This window comes from Odocoileus virginianus, chromosome 22 (assembly GCF_023699985.2).
Source record: "Odocoileus virginianus isolate 20LAN1187 ecotype Illinois chromosome 22, Ovbor_1.2, whole genome shotgun sequence".
NCBI classification, from domain to species: Eukaryota; Metazoa; Chordata; class Mammalia; order Artiodactyla; family Cervidae; genus Odocoileus; species Odocoileus virginianus.
In genome coordinates this window covers 21,018,368-21,042,914 of record NC_069695.1, presented here as the reverse complement: position 1 = coordinate 21,042,914, position 24,547 = coordinate 21,018,368, and the positions used below count along the sequence as shown (strand labels likewise).

Here is a 24,547-nt window from a genome sequence, read left to right as displayed (position 1 = left end):
GTACATTAGTATAGCCATTATGGAGAACCGTATGGGGGTTCCTTGAAAAACTAAAAAGTTACTGTATGATCCAGTGATCCCACTCCTGGGCATAAATCCAGAGAAAATCATAATTCAAAGAGATACATGCACCCTAATGTTCATTGCATTACTATTTACAATAGCCAAGACATGGAAGCAACCTAAATGTCCATAGACAGATGAATGATAAAGAAGACATGGTACATATAGACAATGAAATATTACTCAGCCATAGAAAGAATGAAATGAGGCCACTTGTAGCAATCTGGATGGACCTATAGATTATCGTGCTAAGTGAAGTAAATCAGACAGAGAAAGAAAAATTTCATGTAATATCACTTTATGTGGAATCTAAAAAAAATGACATAAATGAGCTTATTTGCAAAACAGGAACAGACTTACAGATATAGAAAACAAACTTATGGCTACCGAAGTGGGAAGCTGGGGGGAGTGATAAATTAGGAATTTCGGATTGGCAGATTCACACTGCTGTATATGAAATAGATAAGCAAGGACCTACTGTATAGCACATGGAACTCAATACTTGTAATACTCAATATCTTGTAAATGATCTATATGGGAAAAAATATATATGGGACAAAAGAATATATATATAAAAGATTATATATATTTATTAATATATATTATCTATTTATCTATATATAGAGAGATTACATATATATATTTATTTATTTATTTATCTGAATCACTTCTGTATACCTGAAACTGGGCTTCTCAGGTGGCTCAGTGGTAAAGAATCCACCTGCCAATGCAGGAGATGAGGGTTCCATCCCTGGGTCAGGAAAATCTCCTGGAGGAGGAAATGGCAACCCACTCCAATATTCTTGCCTGGAGAATCCCATGGACAGAGGAGCCTGGCGGGCTACAGTCTTTGTGGTTGCAAGAGAGTTGGACAGGTCTGAGCAATTAAAGAAGAGAATACCTGAAACTAACACAACATTGTAAATCAATTATGCTTCAATTAAAAAATTCTTTTTCTTCTAGTTTCCAATGCACTGTGAAAACCATTCTGATGCCCAGTTTTTTATGTGTGACTTGGTTGGGGTTTCTTTGTTTTTGTTGTTTTTGCCATTAATGGGATTTCAGGATGAAAGGAAGTACTTATCCTCAATCCACCATCATTATAATGAACACACTGTTTTGGGCACTTATTTTTACATTTTTAACTGATTTTAATTTTTAATTGATGAAAAAAATCCATGTCATTAAATATTCTATAGTATCATTTCTTGGCTGCATCGAGTGTGATTGTTTGGATACAATCTTGTACTGTTGGTCCCTTAGGCTGTTTTCAGTTTTTCATTATTATATAGATAGTATTTGAATAAGTACTTTTTCTGTTAAATTTTTGGATTAATCTTTACTGTTTACTAGAATAAATTTCTAGAAGTGTAATTGCAGAGTCCAAAGGTCTCTGGGTATTTTGATATATTCTCCAAGTTATTCTTCCAAAAATTTGTAGCAGTTTTTTTAGTCACCAGTAGTATATGAAGGAAAAACATCTGCTTACATTCTGATCCTCCCCCCTTCTCCTGCCCTTTAAAAAAAATTTCCTTTGCTCAGAACAGCATTTCATTTGTACGTGACTTACTGACTTTTATGTCTAGTGTCCTGAGAGAATTTTTTTAGTATGGAAAACGAGGTGTTCTTTCTAGTTTTCTGCTTGGGAGTTGGAGCATTTAAACTCAAGTCTTGGTTTTACCACTAAGTTGCTTTTAATGAATAATAACTGTTGTTAAGATTATCTGCAAAAGTTACAGGAGGAAAAAAACAATGACCTTTAAGCTCAAATATCTACCACATTCTAAAGTTACTTCCACTGTTTGTCAGTGGACATTAGTGCATTTTATGTCATAATCTGTGTTGTGTGTGACTTTTTCCACTTTACTTGCTAGGTCTCAGTATTGTCTGCAGACTTGTTGATGTTAATTCTCAAATCCTTTCTTTTTTATATTGATTTGTGCATTTTATTTTTTGGCTGTGCCACACGACTTGTGAGATCTTAGTTCCCAGTTGTATTAGTCGCTCAGTCATGTCCAACTCTTTATGACCCTATGGACTGTAGCCTGCCAGGTTCCTCTGTCCATGGGGATTCTCCAGGCAAGAATGCTGGAGTGGGTTGCCATTCCCTTCTCCAGGGGATCTTCCCAACCCAGGGATTGAACCTGGATCTCCTGCACTGCAGGAGGATTCTTTACCGCCTGAGCCACCAGGGAAGCCAGGGATCAAACCTGAACCCACAGCAGCGGGAGCAAAGAGCCCTAATCATTAGGTCACCAGGGATCACCAGTCCTTTAACCTCTTTCTAGTACTCCTTGTGTTCTGTGACATCATGTGCCTCAGATTTTGATGACCTTTTTTTTTTAATCTCTCTATATATATCATGCTTATTTTCATTTTATGACTCATCACAATTATTTTATTATTTTTCTTTTGGGCTGTTTCCTTGTGGGGTATATTTCTCAAAGTGGAATTATCAAAAATTCAATGTTTGGGGACTTCCCTGGTGGTCCAGTGGTTAGGCACTTTCACTTTGGGGGCCCAGGTTCAATCTTTGGTCTTGGATCTGAGATCTCAAAGCTGAGTGGGACATGGGTAAAAAAAGATTTCAACGTATTCTTTTGACTTAGTGAATCTCACTACACAGGGCCACATGGCTCTGTTGTTGGGAGACGCCAATAGACTCTGTTTTATCTCTCTTTTGCTCTTAGTTTCTCCAGCTGCATGATGGTGCTAAACAATGTCTGTGAGACTCTTAGCGCAGTGATGCTAATAAAAGAAAGAGAATATTTAGGAGCTGCTTGGAGGATAACTTGCTGCTCTATGGTATCATGTGCCTGTGTGCCAAGTTGCTTCAGTTGTGTCCGGCTCTTTGGGACCCCATGGACTGTAGCCCACTAGGCTCCTCCGTCTGTGGGATTCTCCAGGCAAGAATACTGGAATGGGTTGCCATTCCCTTCTCCAGGGGATCTTCCTGATCCAGGGATTGAACCTGCATCTCCTGTGGCTCCTGCATCGTAGGCAGATTCTTGACTGCTGAGCCACCGGGGAAGCCGTGGTATCATACCACCCAGCAACTAATGGGTGGGTCCCAAGTGGCTTCTTGTGGTTACAGAATGCAGTCAGCTGTCGGGGTGTGACTGCAGTTACGAATGTGGGAATGATATGTTCTGATGATAATATAAGTAAGGAATATTTCCCTTCAGGGTGAAAGAGACCATTGTATATCTGTCATGTGAATATTCTCTTAACAACCCTAGGAGGGAAGATAGTCATAGATGAGGGGATTATAGTTCACAGAAGTGAATTAACTTGCTCGAGGGCGGACTATAGACAGCAGAGCCAGAATCCCCTGGAGGTCTGTTTGACTTAACGCCCATTATCTATTCCACTCCAGCAGAGTAATTAATTGCCTGTGTGTGGTGAGAGGGGAGTCGTAGGGGGAAGTTTGAGTGTATCCCAGGAGTACTCTGTCAGTTGTCTTTGCAGAAACTGGGTAAAAGTAGGAAATGTTAAGTCGTGCCCAACTCTTTTTTTCTTGTAACAGACAATGAACCAAGCCGAGTCTCAGAGCCTAAGAAGACTCTGTCACCCACTCCTGCAGCAGACCCAAGTCAGACAAGAGATCCAAAACAGGGGCCCCAGGAACTGCAGGAAAAGAAAATTCAGGTGCTGGAGGAGAAGGTTCTCCGGCTCACCAGGACAGTTCTGGACCTTCAGTCATCCGTTGCTGGAGTGAGCGAAAACCTCAAACACGCCGTCCAGGATGATGCCAGCAAGATGCTGGCCTCATGGCTCAGCAACCTGCACCCCCGGCCAACGCCGAACAGCGCCATGGGTGGAGAACCGGAAACGGTTCAGCCCCCCGGTGTCCTCAACAATAAGGAGTCAGGAATGAAGGACATCAAGTCTGAACTGGCTGAAGTCAAGGATGCCCTGAAGACCAAGAGTGACAAGCTGGAGGAGCTGGACGGGAAAGTGAAGGGCTACGAAGGGCAGCTCAGACAGCTCCAGGAGGCCGCCCAGGGCCCAACGGTCACCATGACGACCAGCGAGCTCTTCCAGGCCTACGTGGACAGTAAGATCGATGCCCTGAGGGAGGAGCTCATGGAAGGGATGGACCGGAAGCTGGCTGATCTGAAGAACTCATGCGAGTACAAGTTGATCAGTTTCCAGCAGAACTGTGATGACTATGGGAGCAGCTACCTGGGAGTGATCGAGCTGATAGGAGAGAAGGAGGCCAAGCTGAGAAAAGAAATCAGTGACCTTCAAGCCCGGGTCCAAGACCCTCCAGCCCGTGCAAATTGCTGTGATGGTACCAAGCCTGATGACTTGGGGCCACAGATCCAGATGTTAGACCAGAAAATCGAAAGAGTTGCTGAAGCAACAAGAATGCTGAACGCACGACTGGACAATGAGTTTGACCGCCTCGAGGTTCCAGAGCCGGACGTGGACTTCAATGCCAGATGGCATGAACTGGATGCAAGGATCAACGTGACGGAGAGGAACGCAGAGGAGCACTGCTTTTACATTGAAGAAACCCTCCGGGGCACCATTAGTGGGGAGGTGGACGGCCTGAGGCAGCTGCTTGATCAGAAAATACAGTCCCTGGAGGAGCGGCTGGGGAGCGCCCTCCTGGAGATGGAACCTGCTCCCCCAGTGGCAGCCCCGCCCGCTGTGTCGGGGGCTGGGCACCCGCAGGTCGTGATGGAGTTAAAGCGCCTGGAGGACCAAGTGCGGGTGGTGGAGGACCTGTGCCTGCAGAGCCTCCGAGGGGAGCCTCGCGCGGTGGAAGACACTTTGCAAAACGGGGGCGAGATGGTGAACCTCCTGAGATCTCTAAACGACACAATGCAGGGGAAGTTTCAGGACACGCAACGCAGCATCCAGCGACTTCAGCAGGACTTCAGTTTTCTTTCTTCTAGGCTCAACCACACAGATGACCACTTGAGACGTCTACAGGATGAGCTGAGTGGTGGTAGAGGAGGGAAAAAGGCTGCAGGGGGTGGATGGTCCAAGGGGGGTGAGCCGGGGAGGACGGAGGCGCCCCTGCCGTCTCCCCAGGCCCCCCCAGTACGTTGCTGCGAGCAGCTGGAGGGCAGGTGGCAGCAGCTGCAGGACCTCGTCCTCAGCGAGCTGGACACTTGTAAGGAGAAGACGCACGGGGTCCAGAGGGAGGTCTCCGTGGTGGAGGACAGGGTGTCTCACATGGAAAAGACCTGTAGCAAGCTGGACTCCATCTCTGGAAGCCTTCAGAAAATCAAGGAAGGGCTCAACAAGCATGTGAACAGCCTCTGGAGCTGCGTCCGGCAGATGAACGGGACGCTCCGGACACACTCCAGAGAGATCTCCGGCCTGAAGAATTCCGTCCAGCAGTTCTACAGCCATGTCTTCCAGATTTCTACTGACCTGCAAGACCTGATCCGGTTTCAGCCATCGGCAAGTAAGTGCACCTTTGCCTTTCCATTTTGAGTATTTGTAACGTGTGTTCTGCTAGATTTTGGATGGCTTGTGACATCAGCCACGTCACTGCTAGCCCAAAGTGTGCTTCGTAGATGGGGTGGGGGAAAGTGCGTGAATCCTTTGGTGCTGAGTAGCAATGAGACTAAGACCAACAGTGAGAGCAAGTGTTTAGAAACTTTTAGAATAACTTGACATCACTGCAGCATTCAAGCACAAGATTTGTGCATTTTGTAAATTATCAGCCCACAACAGGTTGAAAGTACAGAAGGAAAACTGGTCCTTCCCCTCAGGTAGGTGGCAGAAGGCTGATCTATACTATCATGTTGGGGAGCTTAGATTTGGGGTCAGATTTGTGCCCTAACAGCTTGGGGCAATGGGTATGTTGTCCTGTCTTCTACTCAGGAAGTTTCCTGTATGCAAACCCCTTCACCTCTCTGAAAACATCACTTTTTGTTTGCTGTTGTCATTATAATCTTCATCATTATCATCTTTGGGCAATCTCTTGTTCCCTAAAACCTGGGTCCTGGATGATGGCAAGTAGAATGCATTGTGTTCCTTTCCAAAGACAGAGGACCGTGGACAGAGTACTCTAGGGGCAGTAACTGTTCAAAGCCCCAGAGCGCCCAGAACAAGGATGCTGATTGGCCATGTTCAGGGCGATGCATGCTACACACTAGGTATGCGCATCCGTGCTAATCCCTTCAGTCATGTCTGCCTCTTTGTGACCCCATGACTGTAGCGGGCCAGGCTTCTCTGTCCATGGGATTCTTCAGGCAAGAATACTGGAGTGGGTTGTTGTCTCATTTTCCAGGGGATCTTCCTGACCCAAGGATCAAATCTGTGGCTCCTGCATTGCAGGCAGATTCTTTACCGCTATACGTTTCATTCTCAACAAATGTTTGTTGAATGAATGAATGGACTGAATGAATGAATGGTCCCTTAATAGCACTGAGTGACATGTTCAAGTTAAATTCTTTGTTACCTGGGGGCTCAGCATGTCATCCCTGAAGGTCAGAGCCTCCCTGGTACCTGAATTTGGCAACCTCAACGCTAAGCAGTTTTCGTTCTTATTTAAATTTTATTTCTTTATTTTCGGCTGTGTTCGGTCCTCATTGCCGGGCAGACTTTCTCCAGTTGGAGACAGCGGGGGCTCCTTTCTAGTTGCAGTGTGCGGGCTTTCTCACTGCAGTGGCTTTTCTTGTTGCGGCTCCCAGGCTCCAGAGCACAGGCTTAGTAGTCGTGGCGCACGGGCTGCTCCCGCAGGGACGTGTTCTAAAGTCGCACAGCTGAGAAGTGGTGGAGGCGGGCTGGGGACCCTGGGTGCCGTCCTCCAGGCCAGCCCACATCTCTGTGTCTCCCAGAGGCGAAGGCAGACTTACGGGTCCACGAGACCTTGGGGAGGGCCAGTCATGCGCCCAGAAAGACTCAGCTCCTGACCAGCCCTCCCCCTGTTTTCTTTCCCGTCTTCTTGCTGGCCTGTGTTACCTCTTCACCTTGCTCAGCTCCAGGTGTCAAAGGCCCTCATGTGTTGATGCCAGCTCCTGGCCTGGTGTGAGCCTCTGGGATTTTAGGATTGGGTCCTATTGGAAAAGGCTCTGATGCTGGGACAGATGGAAGGCAAAAGGAGAAGGGGGCAGCAGAGGATGAGGTAGTTGGACGACATCACTGCCTCAATGGACATGAATGTGAGCAAACTCCAGGAGCTAGTGGAGGACAGAAGAGCCTGATGGGCTGTAGCCCATGGGGCTGCAAAGAGCCGGACACAGCTCAGCAGCTGCACAACAGCAGCAACAACCCAGCTGAGACTTACAGCCCGAGGAGAGGAGAGCCAGGGCCTGATCCCAGGGAGGCGGGAAGGTCTGAAGTGGTCAGTGGGACAGGCTTTGAACCTTCCCAGAGATAAGGAGTTTGTAGATAAGGAATTACCCAGGCCAGTCCCGCTATTTATAACCCCCATCCCCTCCCCCCAGGCCCACACTGCTCCCGGATCTCTGGAATGCTGGGGAAAGGTCAGCGGACCCTGTGTGTGTTCATGGGATGATTGTCCCTCCTGGTGACCGTTCTGTCTGGACTGTGCTTTGTAACAACAGATCGAACCAGATAGTTCCAGTTGATTTGCGGCTCCCGGGCAGCGTGGGAAGTGGTATTAACTCCTTCACGCTTGCCTGTGGAAAGAGGAGTTGGGGGTGAATGCCTGTAAAGAGAAGGCGGCTCCCACAAGATGCTCCTTTTGGAACGAATCCATCGTTGTGAGTGTAGGATGCGTGGACTTTCGGGAACTGCATTGATTGAGGAGAGCCACTGATGAGCAGGCAGAGCTGTCCGTTCTTGGAGCACATCCAGATCTGGGAGAACCGGAATGTCGGGTCTCTGGGTGAGTCTAGAGCTCAGGTCACAGCGCCCAGCAAAGAGTCAGCAGCACATTTATTGAGCACTTACTGTGTGCAGCAGTGACTCAGTGGACGTGAGTTTGAGCAAACTCCAGAAGATAGTGAAGGACAGGGGAGCCTGGCGTGCTGCAGTCCCTGGGGTCATAGAGAATCGGACAGGACTTAGTGACTAAACACCACTGTGTGCAGGGCCCCGTGAGGGATGAGGTGGTGAGTAGCACGACCCTGACCTTCCAGGCATTTTCAGGCACAGGTTTGGGGGTGGGGGAGTGACGCACACAGGTCTGCAGAGAGGGTGGATGAGATGGTGTGTCAGGGCTCATCCTTTGAGCCCATCTTGTGTGGGAGCAACGAGCTTATGTGTGTGGAGCACCGGGATGACAGTGTATGGGACAGTGACGGTCTGAGGGGAAACAGGCAGAGATGGTCACGGCCACCGTGGAAGTCAGGGAGGGCTTCTCTGAGTTGATGAGGCCTTCTCATCATCACGGCTGAGTAGGTTGCGAGTTCAGAGACTGGCAGGGTGAAGGGTGAGATGCAGTGATAAGAGAGACTTCTGAAAGGAGGCGATACTGGAGCTTATGCCAGAGGGTGGGGGGTTGTTCAGTCCCTCGGTTGTGTCCGACTCTGTGTGACCTCATGGACTGCGGCACGCCAGGCTTCCCTGTCCTTCACCACCTCCCAGAGTTTGCTCAAACTCCTGTGTTTGAGTTGGTGATGCCATCCAACCATCTCATCCTCTGTCGCCCCCTTCTCCTCCTGCCCTCAGTCTTTCCCAGCATCAGGGTCTTTTCCAATGGGTCAGCTCTTCGCGTCAGGTGGCCAAAGTAGTAGAGCTTCAGGATCAGTCCTTCCAGTGAACATTTAGAGCTGATCTCCTTTAGGGTGGACTGGTTGCATCTCCTTGCAGTCCAAGGGACTCTCGAGAGTCTGCTCCTGCACCACAGTTGGAAAGCGTCAACTCGTGGGTGCTCAGCCTTCCTCACGCTCCAGCTCGCACATCTGTCATGCCTACTGGAAGGGTTCAGGGAAGCAGGAGGGGAGGGCGTCCTGGCTGAGGGCGGAAGGGACCTGCTGGTTGCTGCTGCATAACAGCCGACCCCAGACCTTGGTGGCTTAAACCACAGGGCTTCCTCACTCCCGCTGTTCTGCGGGGCGGGAGCTGACTTGGCAGCTCTTCTGCTCCACTTGACATCCGCTCCAGCTCAAGCTTGACAGCCGCTTGAATCGGGGGACCGCTGGGCTGGGCTGGGCTGGGCTGGGCTGGGCTGGGCTGGGCTGGAAGCTGCAGGAAGACCGGCCCCATGTTTCTCTGCATGGCCATCCTCTCTCTCCACGTGGTGGACGTGAGCCTCCTCACAGCGTGGCGGTCTCGGGGAGTCACACCTACCACATGGGAAAAGCAGGAGCCCCTTCCAGGTGAGGCCCGCAGCTGGCACCGGGTCCTTTCTGCCACATCCCATTGTTCAATACAAGTCAGCCTGAGAGGTGACGCAGCTTGTGTGTTGGGAGGGGAGGAACATTAACGATCGTCATCATTGCTCCCACTGCGAGCCAAGGTGCAAAGCTGAGGATGCAGGACATGGTCACCAGAGGCCAGATTGCTGGGTCAGGGACCCAGACTCTGCTGTTTTTACCTCGTCTGCTGCCCTGCGCATGGAGCCCGTTCTCTTCTTTAGAAGCACCCAGAGGGAGCTGAACTACCCAGCTGGCAGCACGTGGGGAGGGTGGAGGGGGAACCCGAAGGGGCCTCAGGCCATGCTGAAATCAATCCTGGTCTCTCTGTATCTTTGTATCCCTCACATCAGTGCAGATGTTCTTCCCTGGGTCTTAAAAGAGACTCTGAAGATTATATACAAATGTTTGGTTACTTTTTTGGACAAAAGTTCCCTGCCTTTCATCCAGGACTTGGAGAGGTACCTAACTTCTAAAAGGTAAAGAACTAGTGTATTTTTTTGGCTGCATCTTGCAGCTTATGGGGATCTTAGCTCCTCAACCAGGGACTGAACCCATGTCCCCGGCAGTGGAAGTGCAGAGTCAACCACTAGACTTCCAGGGAAGTCCTTAGGACTACTGTATTTTCATGACTGTCTCATTGTCCACTCTGTGACGTGGGTGTCATGCCCCTTTCCTGGGCCCCGTGCATCCCATCCCCCTTCATTCACACAGTGATTCATTCAACAAATACTGAGTCATGTCCTCACACTGGAGTTTTAGCCCTTGCAGGATCTGGGCTGGGGGAAGTCAGGGAATGTACAGCCTAGCAAATAAAGGTCTGATTTCAGCAGGCGATCAATGTGCAGGGAAAGATAAGCAGAGGAGGTGACAGAGGACAGGGGACTTGGTGTTTTAGATGAGAAGTCAGGGAAGGTTGCCCAGTGGAGATGACGTTTGAGCAGAGACATGAATAAGATGAGGGAATGAGCCTTGTGGAGATCTGTTCCCGGCGGAGGGAATAGCATGTGCAAAGGTCCCAAGGCAGGGATGTCTCTGTCCTGTTTGAGAACTCAAGACGTCAGTTTGATCAAGTCCATGAGCAAGGGGGGAAGGTCATAGGCAGTGAGGTCAGGGGTAGGGGTCAGATCAGGTGGGATTTTGTAGGCTGAGATAACAGATTTAAATTTCAAATATCATGAGAAACTCTTGGAGAATTTTGAGCCAGGAAGTGATTATTATCTCCCAAGTTTGTAATCCCAGCTACTCTACACATTCTTTGTGACTTTGGACAAATTATTTATCTACTTAATGCCTCACTTTCTATAGCCGTTAACTGGAGAGAATCATGGTAATAGTGATACTTCAAGAAGATAGCATGATAATTATTGTTCCTGTGCATGTAAATCATTTCAGTTGTGTCTGACTCTTTGCAGTCCTATGGACTGTAGCCCACCAGGCTCCTCTGTCCTTAGGATTCTCCAGGCAAGAATAGTGGAGTGGGTTGCCATGCCCTCCTCCAGGGATCAAACTCTCGTCTCCTGCATGGGCAGGCATGTTTACCACTAGTGCCGCCTGGGAAGCCCCCCTGTTCCTAAGGAGTATTTTTTTCCCCCTGTTTTTTGGCTGTTTTGCGTGGCATGCAGGGTCTTTGTTTCCCGACCAGGAATCAAACCTGTGCCTCCTGCAATGGAAGCAGGGAGTCTTAACCACTGAACAACAGAGAAGTCCCAGTAGTGTATTAAACAGTGCCTGGCCCTTGGTCATCCCTCAATATCAGCATGACTGTGACCCTCTGTCCCCTCTGCTTCTGGCTGAAATCCTCTCCTCTTCCTACAGGCCCCCAGAGCTGCAGCCTCAGAGCAGTGAAGGTGGGCTCGCCCACACTGCAGACGTGGGATGAGAACTGCAGGTGTTCTGCTGAATGTTCTAGGGATGCAGAGGGTTTTGTTCTTTCCTTCTTTCTTTTTCTTGTGTTCTTATCTAAATTGGGACTGGAGTGTAAAGTGTAAAAAGCCAAGAAATCTCCCCTCCCTAGCATTTAGGTTCTTGTTTAGTTGCTCAGTTGTGTCCGACTCTTTGTGACCTCATGAACTGAAGCCGCCAGGCTCTTCTGTCCATGGAATTCTCCAGGCAAGAATACTGCAGTGGGTTGCCATTATCTTCTCCAGGGGATTTTCCCAAGCCAGGGATCAAACCCAAGTCTCCTGCTTGGCAGGTGGATTGTTTACCTCCAGGGAAGCCCAACATTTAGGATTCATGGTTAGATAAATCAGGTTCTGAATGACAAGGGGATGGGGAAGTCCTCTATTCTTCTGTGGATGTGGCCTCAGAGGTCTGGTCCTGTTCCCGTCCCCCCCGCGCTGACCCCCAGCTCCCTGTCCCGTTCCTTTAGCTGCCTCTTGCCCACAGTTGCCCAGTCTCTGCGCTACGGTAGTTATTGGGTAGGGGCAGCTCCAGGCCCTGGTCCCTAGAGTGGCTCAAAGGCAGAATCTGCTTCATGCTGGGGCCCCAGGGCCACCTGGCCTGCATCATAGCTTCTGAGCCTATGGGCCTCCCCATCGCCCATCTGATCAGATACTGAGCCCCGGGCAGACTCCAGCAATTCTGCTGTTCCCCTTTCACTTGGGATAGTAGGCGAGTTCTGGTGTTGAGAAGCCTGGGGCTCCCACGGAGCTGAGGCAGGCCGAGGGACAGTCTCTGTGTCAGGGAAGCCCTCTTCCCCCGCGTCATGGTTCCAAGAAGGTTCCCCCGCGTCATGGTTCCAAGAAGGGCCTGCCTGCTGGACACGCAGGACTGTTTCCACACACCCCAGTGACAGCAGCCCGCTGCTTCCTCTTTCCAGTCTGCCACCCCTTTCTTCTGCAGACGTCTTCAGGCAATTTCTTGTAAGTACTTAAAATTTTTTTTTAAATTTTATTGACGTATGGTTGATTTACAATGTTGTGCTAGTTTCAGGGTACAGCAAAGTGAGTCAGTTACACATCCACATGTATTCATCCTGTTCCAGATTCTTTTCTCATATAGGTTATCCCGGAATATTATAGAGTTCCCTAGGCTATACAGGAGGTCCTGTAGTTTATCTATCTTATATATAGTAGTGTATATGTTCATCCCAAGTCCTGATTTACCCCTCACCCCTGTGTTTCCCCTTGAGTCACCATAAATTTGTTTTCAATATCTGTAAGTCTGATTCTGTTTTGTAAGTTCAGTTGTTTCATTTCTTTAAAAAATTGGGTTCCACATATAAGTGATGTCATATGCTATTTGTCTTTGTCTGGCTTACTTCACTTAGTATCATAGTCTCTAGATCCATCCATGTTGCTGCAAATGGCATTACTTCATTCTTTTTCTAAAATTTATTTTTATTTATTCGGCTGCCTTGGGTGTTAGTTGAGGCATGTGGGATCTAGTTCCCTGACCAGGGATCGAACCCAGGCCCCATGCATTGGGAGTGTGGAGTCTTAGTCACTGGACCACCAGGGAAGTCCCATTTCTTTCTTTTTAATGGCTGAGTAATATTTCATTGTATATATGAACCACATCTTCTTTATCCATTCCTCTATCCATGGGCATTCGGGTGGCTTCCATGTCTTGGCTCGTGTAAATAGTGTTGTGGGGAACACGGGGGTGTATGTATGGTTTTTTTTCAAATACGTTCCCAGGAGTGGGATTGCTGGATCATGTTATTGTTGTTGTTCAGTCATGTTCTCTTTGCCCACCAGGCTCCTCTGTCCTCCATTATCCCCTGGAGTTTGTTCAAATTCATGTTCTTGAGTCCCTCTGCTGGATCATATGGTAGTTCTATTTTTAGTTTTGAATGATATGAATAACATTTCATTTGGGGGTGCTACAGATTTAAGAACCCCATCTTTATCCAGTTGCTTAGCCTAAGCGGTGCTGCAAGAATGAAAAAAACACAGGTTTTTCAAATAAGTACTTAATCATAAAGCCTGGCCGGGGGAAGAGTGGCCTCATGCCAGTGTTATGACAGTTTTGGCCTTCAACTTGAAACTGGCTGAGTTGGAGGCCAGTGTAGGTCCCAGATAGTGTGATGGAGTCAGTCCGAGTTTCATAAACACATACAGGCTACATAAGCTGCACAGACTCGGACCACACTGCCTCTGGACAATACCTGCCCTCTGCCCTGTGAGCATCTGGTTTCTGTAAGGCTCTTCGGTTGGTGAAAGCCGCGGCTGCTTTTCTCCGTCTGAAGCTTGACTCTGGAGCTGCTGTGTCCCTGGCAGCCGGCTCTCCCACAGCTGCGCGCAGAGTCCCCTGCGAGCTTGACAGAAATAAGGACTCTGGGCTCCCTCGGGAGACTCCGGCTCGGCAGGGGTGAGGTCAGCTCCAGGAATTTGTAATTAAATTTGTAATTAAAACAAAGAACCCCCCAGCTCCTGTCCTGGAAGCGGAAGGCAGACCCCCCTCAGAGGCAGCTGGGCCAGGGAGCAGCGGAGAAGCCGGGGAGGAGGGTGCGGAGCCGCAGCGCCCGCGCCAGCTCCGAGGGGCCCCGCGTGTCCGCGGACGGGCTCCGCCCACGCGTCACCGAGCCGCCTCACGGCAGACCGTGGCAGCTTTACAGCGAGTCCTAAAGTCAGGTCGGCCCCCTGCGTGTCCACGTACAGCTTCGAATCAGCCTGTGAATTTCTATCAAAGAAGAAATCCCCGGTGACTTCCTGAGTCGGGTTGGCCTCTCTGGGGTTCACTGGTAACGGGTGACCTCTGTTCCTAGGGGGCTGCCCTGCTGATGTAAACACGCGAGGCTGGAGCTGTGTCTCTGTCAGTGATCTCCAGGTCTCGCCTTTCAGAAACGCCAGCCTGTCCTGTGGAGCCTGATTCCAGGGGCCTCCGCGTCGTCACACTGGGCGGGACTCCTCGGCGCGGCTCCGCGCTCTGGAGGGACGGTCAGTACGTGGCCCTATACGGTCAGTATAGGTCACAGTCGAGGTCATGGTCTCTAGATCCATCCATGTTGCTGCAAATGCTTTGCTTCATTCTTTTTCTAAAATTTTATTTATTTGGCTGTCCTGGGTGCTAGTAGAGGTATGTGGGATCTGGTTCCCTGACCAGGGATCGAACCCGGGCCCCGTGCATTGGGAGTGTGGCGTCTTAGCCACTGGACCACCAGGGAAGTCCCATATTTATTTCTTTTTAATGGCTGAGTAATATTTCATTGTGTATATATATTTACCACATCTTCTTTATCCATCACTGCTGTGATGGAATCACACAGCGCCCCCAGGACCAGCTTGCGTGTTTTCTCTCTTCGTTCCAGCCAAAGTGCAAAGCAGCATTTCCACTGCTGTTTGCTCAGAGTAGAACAGGTCCTATGAACCCGTGGTCTCCCGCGCCCTGCTGTCAAGGGAGCCGCGGGGGTTTCTGTGCATCGTCTGCCCGGCCCTGAGGCTCCTTCACATGCCTCCCCATCCTCTCCGCCCTTGACCTTCCAGCAGGGAGACCTGGAAGGTGCCCCCGCCTGGTCAGCGCAGGGACCTGCTCTTTCAGCACCTCCTCGGAGCCTGGCATTTCTCATCAGGGTGGCGTGGGCCCTTCCCAGGCACAGAGCTTTGCCAAGCGGTATGACCATCCTTCCACTTAGCCTGCTGTATGTCAGAATGTGGGTGGCTTTCTTTTAAAGCCAGAAGTCCTGGGAATTCCCTGGCAATCCTGTGTTTAGAATCCCATGCTTTCACTGCCAAGGGTCCAGGTTCAATCCTTTGTCGGGGAATTTAACATCCTGCAAGCCATGCAACCAAAAAAAAGAAGATATAAAGTCAGAAGTCTTGATTGCCACCTTTGAAACAGTCCCACCACCCTGACCTGTAGTTGCATTTGGTCAGCAGACATACTCTCGCAATGCCAGGCAGCTCCCCACCCCCTCCCTGCACTGGGCTTCTAGTGAATTGGCCTGGACGTTTGCACAGTGACTTGTCACTGTCAGGGATGTGGCCCCGCACCCACCACTTCATCTGATCAGCCAAACTCTGCCTGCTTGTCAGGAGACTTTGAGGGTTCAGCCCGACTGGTGGATGACTCAGCCACGTCGCCAGCACAGACTCTGACATCCCCGCAGCTCTGCGCTGTGCCACGACTCCGTGGGGTTGCTGTTAGTTTCCTCAGGCAGGTCTTCATCTTAGCAAAGGTGACCGTGGCTTTTAATAAGAACTCCAGCGGAGTGGGAGCGGCCTTTCCTACTGCCACAGGCTCCATCCTTGGCGAGGCTGTGGCCCGGCCTGTGGACGGCTGCACGAGGCCATTGCAGGGGTGTCAGGACGGAGACCTGGAGGCAGGTTGTGGAACAAAAGCATCACCATGCCTCACGTGGAACTCGGGCAGCCCCACTTGGTTCTTATGAACTCAACTTTTCAAATGGTCACTGGATTAGAAACATATGTGCAGCTCGAAAAGACACTGGCTGCCAGAGTTATCTTCCCAGACAGAGCAAGATGCTGTCCAGTTTGTTTCAAGCGTGTAATAAATGTGTGCATTAGAGACACTACGTGATGTGCTGGGGGCCAAGGTTGGGGAGCAGTCAGGATCCAGGGCGGCTCTCTCGTGCCGTCTCTGCTGTGATGTGATGGGTGTCAGAGCCGCCCGTTCTGCACAGAGTCCTGGACAGGCTCCCCGTGGAGATCAGTGAAGGATATTTGGCCCAAGCGGTTTATTTGTTCATTCTTTCCCCTCTGCCTTCCACTTGCTATCACAAGCCTGGGTGTTGAGGGAGTGGTGACTCTAAGAGGGAGAACTATCACTGATTCTAGGTACTGGCATTGCCCTTACAGACCCTGGAAAGACGATTATCATTGGCAAAGTTTGGGTGCCTCCTCTACCGGCTGGCGGGAGGGTGCGGCCCAGGGTACCAGGCTTTCTTCCTTCACCAGATACTCAGACGTCTCAAAGTCACGTGCCAGTCCCTGGTGACAAAAGATCATTAAAACGTGTCCTCAGGTGTTTATCAGGAGAAGGCAGTGGCACCCCACTCCAGCACTCTTGCCTGGAGGATCCCATGGACGGAGGAGCCTGGTGGGCTGCAGTCCATGGGGTTGCTAGGAGTCAGACATGACTGAGCAACTTGGAGAAGGAAATGGCAGCCCACTCCAGTGTTCTTGCCTGGAGAGTCCCAGGGACGGGGGAGCCTGGTGGGCTGCCGTCTATGGGGTCGCACAGAGTCAGACACGACTGAAGGGACTTAGCAGCAGCAGCAGTTAAGTGTTCATCATCCAGCAAGTGAGGGGAGGTGTAAAAACCAGACAGGCCCTCAGAGCTCCGTGACTGGGAGGCAGGGTTGTTAGGCGCTGCTGGGCTTCACAAGGAGGAGCGGGACTGCGGGGAGGGGCGTGTGTCGTCGAGGGTTCCTGAAGAGCCCAGCCCCAGGGGCTGGACTGAAGGCAGCAGGAGACGATGGAGCAGGTGGTGCGGACACGGCTGTCAGAGGAGATGCGACTGGATTTTACGAGCAGTGGAGGATAGCTAGAGGTTCCTGAGCAGGGAAGATGACTAGGATGGACTCGCCTCTGAGAAAGGTGGGAAGGACCCAAAGGATGATTCAAAACGAGAAGAGGCTAGACTTAGCCCGGATCGGGGTGCGTGAGAGAAAGAGGGCAAGTGAAATAAGACTCGAGCATCTAGACGAAGTGACGGGGAGACGGATGGAGCTTCAGAGAAAGAGGGATGATTTGAAGGGCTTGTGGGGGGATAGGTACCAAAAAAGGTGCGAGGGGCTCGTACTTGGCTATTTTTTAGGTGCTTTGTGAACTGTAATTCTTTGAGGGTCATAGGACTGGGACAGTTTTGTGTTTCAATTATGGGTGGAGATGCACAAACTTGGGCTGAAGGGAAGGAGCCAGTGGGGTGAAGAAAATAGATGCAGAGAAGAGGAGTGATGTTGGAGGAGCTTCTCCAGCAGAGAAGGGAGGTGGGCCTGGGGCTCGGGTGGGAGCCTGCGCTGGGGAGGGAGGCCAACTTGTGAGCTGAGGAACAGCGTCAGGAGGAGGGGAAACGGACAAGGAGGGACCTGAGCGTGCTTGGACTGGAGGGAAAGCAGACGAGATGGGCCCTTGGTGTCTTCTATGTTTTAGAAAAATAAAACATCTCTGAGAAATCTACAGTGGAAACCACGTCCCCTGCCCCTTCTCCCTGTTACCATTCTTATCCCAGAAGTGGCCATGTGCAACTCCTTGAGCTGTTTTCTCCCCCGAAGTTTACTTCCATATTTCTAAATCAAGTTATTAGATCTCTCTATATGGATATTATATACAGTATTTGACATTATCAGCTGCAGACATTAGCCTATAAGGCTCTCTCATGTCTCCCCCTCCTGCCAATTCCCAGTAGTTATACCATAGAAATCAAGCCAGTATTGATACTATTAGCTAAACAGTTCAATAATAGCCAAATAGGATTGTGTTGCTTTCCTCTGAATTAGTGGGAGTGTTATTTGCTAGATTTTATGTATCTGTCTTGGGATTCTTCTCACTGAAACTCTCTCAACACCATAAAAAGTATCATCATTTGTTGGTTTCATTTTTAAATTTTTTTGGCAAATTATGCAGATTTTTTAAAAAATTTCAAATTGGAGAATAATAGATACAATGTTGTTGGTTTCTGTTGTACAACAATGTGAATCAATGTAAGTATACATTTATTCCCTTCCATTTTTTAATTTAATGACCTCCTTCTGGGAGTTCTCTCTTCCCAACACAGCCTGGACTGCTTCCTCTCTAGACTTGAGAAAGCTCTAAGGCTTTCAATCTGAAACTTCTTTCACTACCATCCCAGAAGTTTCTTGAACTTCTCTCCTGTCTTACACCCTTTTCTTTACTCCACATTTTTTTTTTTTTAAATGATTTACTTTCAGTGTAGTACATTTTCCAATAGCTTTTTAAGAAAGGGTGCTCGAGAGTTTTGCTGGTCTTTAACTATTTCATGGCTGAAAACAGGTTTATTTTAGTTTCACAACTGGCAGATGTTTTAGCTGACTATAGAACTCAAGATTAACGATATTCCTTCAACATTTGAAGGTGTTCTTTTGCTTTCTGGTTTCCCTTGAGAGTCTGATGATGTCCTTCTGATCTGAAGTCACTTCCCTCCCCTAAGTCTGTAGGATCTTCTCTTTATCCTCAGTGTTCTGAATATGCCTTGGTTTGCGTCTTTTATTCAGTAATCCAGGTGGGATCTTTTACAATTCTGGCGAATTGTGTATTTGATTCTCTCCTTACCACCTCTCTATGCCCCAGTTTTTCTATTTTTTTCGAGAAAGTTCTGGGTTGGAAATAATCTAATTTTCCTACACTTTCTCTCCTATTATCCATTATTTTATCTACCTGGTCTACCTTCTAAAAGATCTCCTTGATTTTGTCTACCAACTCTTTGAATTTTCTTATTTTTGGCAAGCATATTTCTAATCAGTAAGGACATTCTTATTCTCTGGTTAGGCCTCTTTTAAATACCAATCTATTCTTGTACTTTGGATGCAGTGCCTTCTGTCTGAGTTTATTTGCCTATTTTTTAGAGTAGGCACAGAGTTTATAAGAAACAGTACATGTGGGAGAGCATGCAAAGAAGCAGTTTATTTCAGACAGAAGAAGCTTGAAGGTGGGCATCCTTGTTAGTAAAGAGTATGTCTTAACTATATGTTTATTTTCTTGTATTATCTGTTTTTTCAAAGTTCCTTTTTATTGGATGGTTATTTCCTTCTCATCCTGTCCTTCACTGTGGCTAGTGGTCTCCATTTCTGAAATCCTTCATGCCACAGTTTGAGAATTAAGGCTTGATTCCTTCCCACTGTATGGTGTGAATTAACTTATCTTCAATGCATCTAGAGTGGTATTAGCTCTGTACCATCTTGGGGGCACTTGAGAAAGTGATGATCAGTTCATTCAGCTCATTTTCTTGAGGGCTTCATCCTCTCATGTAAAGGCTGCTTGAGGAAAAGCCCCCCTTGGGGCTGGAGGTGGGCTAGCAACCCAGCTCTGTGGGTAGACGGACCTGTGTTCCATCTGCCACCATCACCTTTGTGAGTTTAAAAACAACCAGACTGGGGTGGGGGTGGGGGTACAATGCAGTTACTGATTTTACTTGATCATAACTTTGGAGCTTTGGAACCTGGGCCATGGCAGGCACCCTACGGATGGAGGAGGAGGAGGTAGGTGGGGGTTGGCTGTTGAGGAAGGTATCGGGGCCAGTCCTGGTTATTCTTATATGTCTTGCAGGCCTGCAGGAAGGGCTTCCTGGAAGGGCAGTTCCAGGAATGTATTCAGAGTAGGAAATGGGGGCAGTTTCCAGGCCGTGTCTCAGCACGGTCCCGAGAGGGCAGGGAGTGTGAACCGGGAGGCTCCTGCAGCGGAAGTACTCCAGCCGGTGATCTTAAGGTTGTGGTGACCCCTGTGCCTGCCGCAGAGGCAGCCCGCACTCTCTGACATTCTGGGTCATGTGAGGTCCGCAGAAGCAGGCCCTCGGCTCATGGGGTGGTGGCAGGCAGGTACAGTTGCAGGGTCATTATGAAGTTTTTGCTGCTGGAACCAAGGACAATGTTATTTTGGGGAGAGCAACAATCATGGAGAAAGAGAGGCTGAAGACCCTCCTCTCTGGGGCAAGGGGTCCCCACGCTGTGGTGGCTGCTCTTGTGTTTACCAGTGGACCTGGCCCGGGGACCCCCAAGCACACGCCTTCCAGGAAGCCACACCCCCGGGGTCTCACAGAGGGGCCTGTGGTTGAGCAGTCAAGTCTGTGGTTTTTAACTCTGTATTTCTTTCCACTTTCCCCAATGCTCAGCGGAGGAGCCCTCAGAAACGCCTCAGCCTCTGCCCCAGGGGAAGGCCCAGGAGGAGGCAGGAAAGCCCTCGAGCCCGGCAGAGGCCCCCACGGAGCTGTCCACTCCAGTGCTGACCCCCCTGCCGCCAGCCAGCACTCCTGTGCCTCCGAGGGACCCAGGACAGAAGCCCATCCTGCCCAAGAGACGACCCCCACCCCTGCGGCCTGGCTGGACAGGGCTGCCCTTCTTGCCTGGCTCCACGGGGATCATCATGGAGACTGGAGAGGCCGGCCCCCCAGGCAGGATGCGGGTGTCGGGGCGGGGCCTGCCCCGGGGTGTGGATGGCCAGACAGGGCAGCGGCCAATCCCCAGCGCCGAGGGCTATGCAGGAGCGCCAGGTAAGAGCACCGCAGGCGCTGGGAGGCTGCTGTGGGGCTCTGTGGGTCATGGGTCCAGCGTCCAGAACTGAGCTGTCCAAAGCTGCTGCAGTGCCCTCAGCACAGAGCATCACACTTAGAGTTGCACCTTGGGCTATATGACTTGTGCCATCCGGGCAGCTCGCTGATCCTCGCAGCAGGAAGTGGACTTGGCAAACCAAACATGTCCCAGGAGCCTGGGCAGCAGAAAAGAGAGCACACCACTAAGTGGGTAGGGTGGAAGGTCTGGCTCCAACATTACATGTGTTTTGGAGGCTGGAGGACGGCAGAAGTTGGAGGAGGTTGTTGGAAGTCGGAAGAGGTAGGAGGATGCAGGCTGGAGGTTAGAGGAGATTGGAGGATGGTGAGAGGAGGTTGGAGAATAGAAGTTGGATGCTGGAGGTGGTTGCAGGAGGGTTGGGAGGATGAAGTTGGAGAAGGTTAGATGGAGGAAGTTGGAGGACGTTGGAGGATGGAAGAGACTGGAGAAGGATGGAGGAAGGAGGTTGGGTGGAGGAGGAAGTTGTTGGAGGAAGTTGGACAAGGATGGAGGAAGTTGAAAGACATTGGAGGCTGGAGGTTGAAATCTGGAGGAGGATGAAGGAGGCTGGACAAGGGAGGAAGTTGGAGGGTGGCTGAGGTTGGAAAATGGAGGTTGGAAGAGGCTGGAGGAGACTGGAGGAGTTTGGATTTTGGAGGAGGACGGAGGTGGAGGATAGAGGAAGAGGAGAGGTAAAGGACACTCACTGTGTTTCTGTCCTGAAGTAGGTGCTAGACATGCAGCAGCTCCTTGACCAGCACCATGGCTGACATTCTGACACATGAGGAAACGGGCTGTGAGCTCTGACATGTAAACCCGTGGTGTTGGGTGAGGGAAGTCACATCAGCTGTCAGCGGATAGTACCACCCTCAGAGTTACACCCTTCAATAGCTAGAAGCGCCCGCCTGCAGGAAGCAATGCGGCTGCCGGCGGTTCCTCCTAGCCACCCCTGGCTCTTAGGCAGGGTGGACAGCTTCCCTTCTGTTGGTTCCATGTATCGTGGGTGTTATATTCTGTCAGGTTATGTGCTCCTTTGCACCTCTGTCCATCCTCCTCCTCTGTGAGGAACAAGGGGCAGAGGAGGGGCTCAGAAAGGAGGGGCTGGTACGGGTTCTGACAGAGCGTCTGTTTTTCAGGGTACCCCAAGTCACCGCCTGCAGCCTCCCCAGGTACGTCAGCCAGGACAGCAGGGGTGGGAGGGGAGGCCGGGGTGGGGGGGCCTGGGTGCCCCACCCCCAGACATCATGCACGCGCCAAGCCCCCACCTGACACAGCACCCCAGGCACTCCCACAGCCACCTGCTCCTCCGAGGATGAGATTGGGCCCCAAGTGTGTCCACCCTGAGGGGAAATGAGAGGCCGAGGCCGCCCCTTGGGACTGCACACAGGCCTGGGCTGGGCCTGACTGCGAGTGCATCCTGTCCCCCCAGGGGCTCCAGCGCCGTCTCTCGTGTCCTTCTCCGCGGGGCTCACCCGGAAGCCCTTCCCCAGCGACGCCGGCGTGGTCCTGTTCAACAAGGTGCTGGTGAATGATGGGGACGTGTACGACCCCAGCACCGGTGAGTCTGCCCGCACTTAGCTGCTTCGGAGGGCCTCCCGGCCGGAGGTGAAAAAGAAGGCCCTCCCGCTGCCCCTTTCTGAGCCAGAACCCGCTTACCCTGCCAGGACAGGTCTGCATGAGCCCCAGCCCCCAAATGGGAGGCCAGCCTTGAGCCGGGGCTGCTGCCCCCGGGGTGTCTCAACTGCAAGAGGAGAGACAGGGCCCCTTGGTCCCCGCTGTTCTCCCACCCACGGGCGCCAGTGGACGGGGTGGTCACAGGTCACACGCGTGCGGTAGCCGGGGCTCTGTGCGGCCCCTGGGGGGAAGCAGCTGGTTCTGGGCAGAGGTGGAAGCTGCCACCCAGGCCCCGGGTTTTAGCATCAGAGCTGCTTTGCTGTGTGCTCATGGCCAGCTTTCTGGGCACCCTTGCTCCCCCCGGCCCAGATGCCCAGAACCAGAGTCTGGGCCGTGGGTCACAGTAAATGGGTTCCAGTGACACTGAGCAGAGACGCAGACCGTGTGCCCAGAGCGCAGGGCCTGATCTGTCCCTGAGGCCCTATGGTACGATTAAGAGCTCAGTGACCTGGCCGTCGCAGGGCAGGTCGAAGACTCGGGCCCCCTCCCCAGAGCCCTCGGAGGTGGCCACTCCCGCCAGCATGGGGTCTGGGCTCCCCGCAGCTCATCCCCCAACAGTGGGCCTGCCTCTGGTGGGGAGGGGTTGAGCTGTCTGCCATCACCCAGGCTGAGTGCCTGCTCGGCGCACAGGCCGTGATCGGTACCCAGCACTCAGGTCCCCCTTCCTCCCCGCAGGGGTCTTCACGGCTCCCTACGACGGGCGCTACCTGATCACAGCCACCCTCACGCCTGAGAGGGACGCGTATGTGGAGGCCGTCCTGTCGGTGGCCAATGCCAGCGTGGCCCAGCTACACACGGCCGGCTACCGGAGAGAGTTCCTGGAGTACCACCGGCCGCAGGGGGCCCCGCACACCTGTGGGGGCCCGGGCGCCTTCCACCTCATCGTGCACCTCAAGGCAGGGGATGGCGTCAACATCGTGGTCACGGGGGGCCGGCTGGCCCACACGGACTTTGACGAGATGTACTCCACCTTCAGCGGGGTCTTCCTGTACCCTTTTCTTTCCCACCTCTGAGGCAGCCGGGAAGCGGGAAGGAGCTGAGAGAGCTCGGGAGCTGTAATATATTCAGCGTGTGTGTAGCCGGGGCACGGGGCAAGCTCTCTGCAGACACCCCGCCCCTCCCCCAAGACAGAGGTGGCCGGCGGCGGGGGGAACCACGGGGGAATGTGGCCACTGCTCCCGTCACTCCGACTGGACAGCCGGACCAGAGTCGGAGGCGCCCCGCCTGCCCCCGGCTCCTCCCCCGTGTCCCCCAGCCTCCGGCTGGGCTTACCAGGTGCTGACCGCGGAGGCTCCAACTGCTGCCCGCTGGACCACGTCCTCCGGATGGACAATGAGGAGGAGCTGCTGCGAGGAGGCAGGCAGCAGAAACTGGTACCCGCCGCGTCTGTCTTCACTGGAGCAGAGCCATCGCCGGCCGTGTCTTTGTTTACCCTGCCGGCGGGAGAAGAGTTGAAACACTGAAGTGGCACAGGCCACCACAGACCCAGGGTGGACAGTGGGCTGTCCCAGGCTTGGCTCGCCATCCCTTCCCCACCCCCGCCCCCACGCAGCATTTGCCTGGCTGAGAGGATGATGCAGGAGAGACTGTTGTGTGGCTTGTTGAGGCTCCTTGAATGACATGTACGACTCAAGTGCAAAGACAGGGAGTGGCAATAAAAACATAAAACACTTCCAGTGTAAGGCTGGTGCCTTGTGGATTGAGGGTTGCTGCTAAAAAGCACAACTGGAGTAAGCGAGTTTAACGGCTGTAGGAAGGAAGCTTGAATACGTGGATCTCAACTGTGCAGCCGGCATCCCTCAGCATCAAGGCTGTGCACCTCGGGGTTGTAGGCGGCTTATAAAGACAGACCGGATGTGCCTGGAGGTCAGAGCCCCCCACGGCAGAAAGTGGGGGCTCCTCCAGGGAAGGCTGAACGTCGCACTTAAGGAGCAGGTGTCCAAGCTAACATGACTGCTCGCCGCCCAGCTCTAAGAGACCTCGTGCTCCCAGGGAACCAGAAGCTGATCACACCAAGGCCGTCTGGGAAGGGCAGGAACCTTCCCAGGGAGCCCGGGCCCCCACTCCTCTGCCAGCAGCCACACCAGCCCCCTTAGCTCCACATGGTTTTCACTGGTCAGGCAGGCAAAACCTGCTGGCCAGCTGAGTGCCACTGCAGGAGGCAGGTCCTAGGGAGAGACGTGACCATAGAAACAAGTCTCCCGGCCTAAAATCAAGCCACCAGGTTGCTCTTATGCTATAAAAATGCCCTTTCCAGGACTGCTCGCAAGTGAGATCACAGGGTGGCCACTGGGTCCTTGAGATGGGGGGAGCCTTCCTCCTCACCCCTTCC

At 51.7% G+C, this 24,547-nt stretch overlaps 1 protein-coding gene across 1 annotated transcript in view; it reads left to right on the top strand.

The window, feature by feature from the left end:
* Positions 1 to 23,897, top strand: part of EMILIN2 (elastin microfibril interfacer 2) — a 54,865-nt gene extending 30,968 nt beyond the window's left edge. The window contains exons 4-8 of the mRNA XM_070452705.1: positions 3,590 to 5,485; positions 20,106 to 20,483; positions 21,678 to 21,710; positions 21,971 to 22,099; positions 22,891 to 23,897. Coding sequence (XP_070308806.1) covers positions 3,590 to 5,485; positions 20,106 to 20,483; positions 21,678 to 21,710; positions 21,971 to 22,099; positions 22,891 to 23,228 — 2,774 coding nt within the window. The 3' untranslated portion in view covers positions 23,229 to 23,897. The remainder of the gene's footprint in view (positions 1 to 3,589; positions 5,486 to 20,105; positions 20,484 to 21,677; positions 21,711 to 21,970; positions 22,100 to 22,890) is intronic.
* The last annotated feature ends 650 nt before the right edge of the window (positions 23,898 to 24,547 follow it).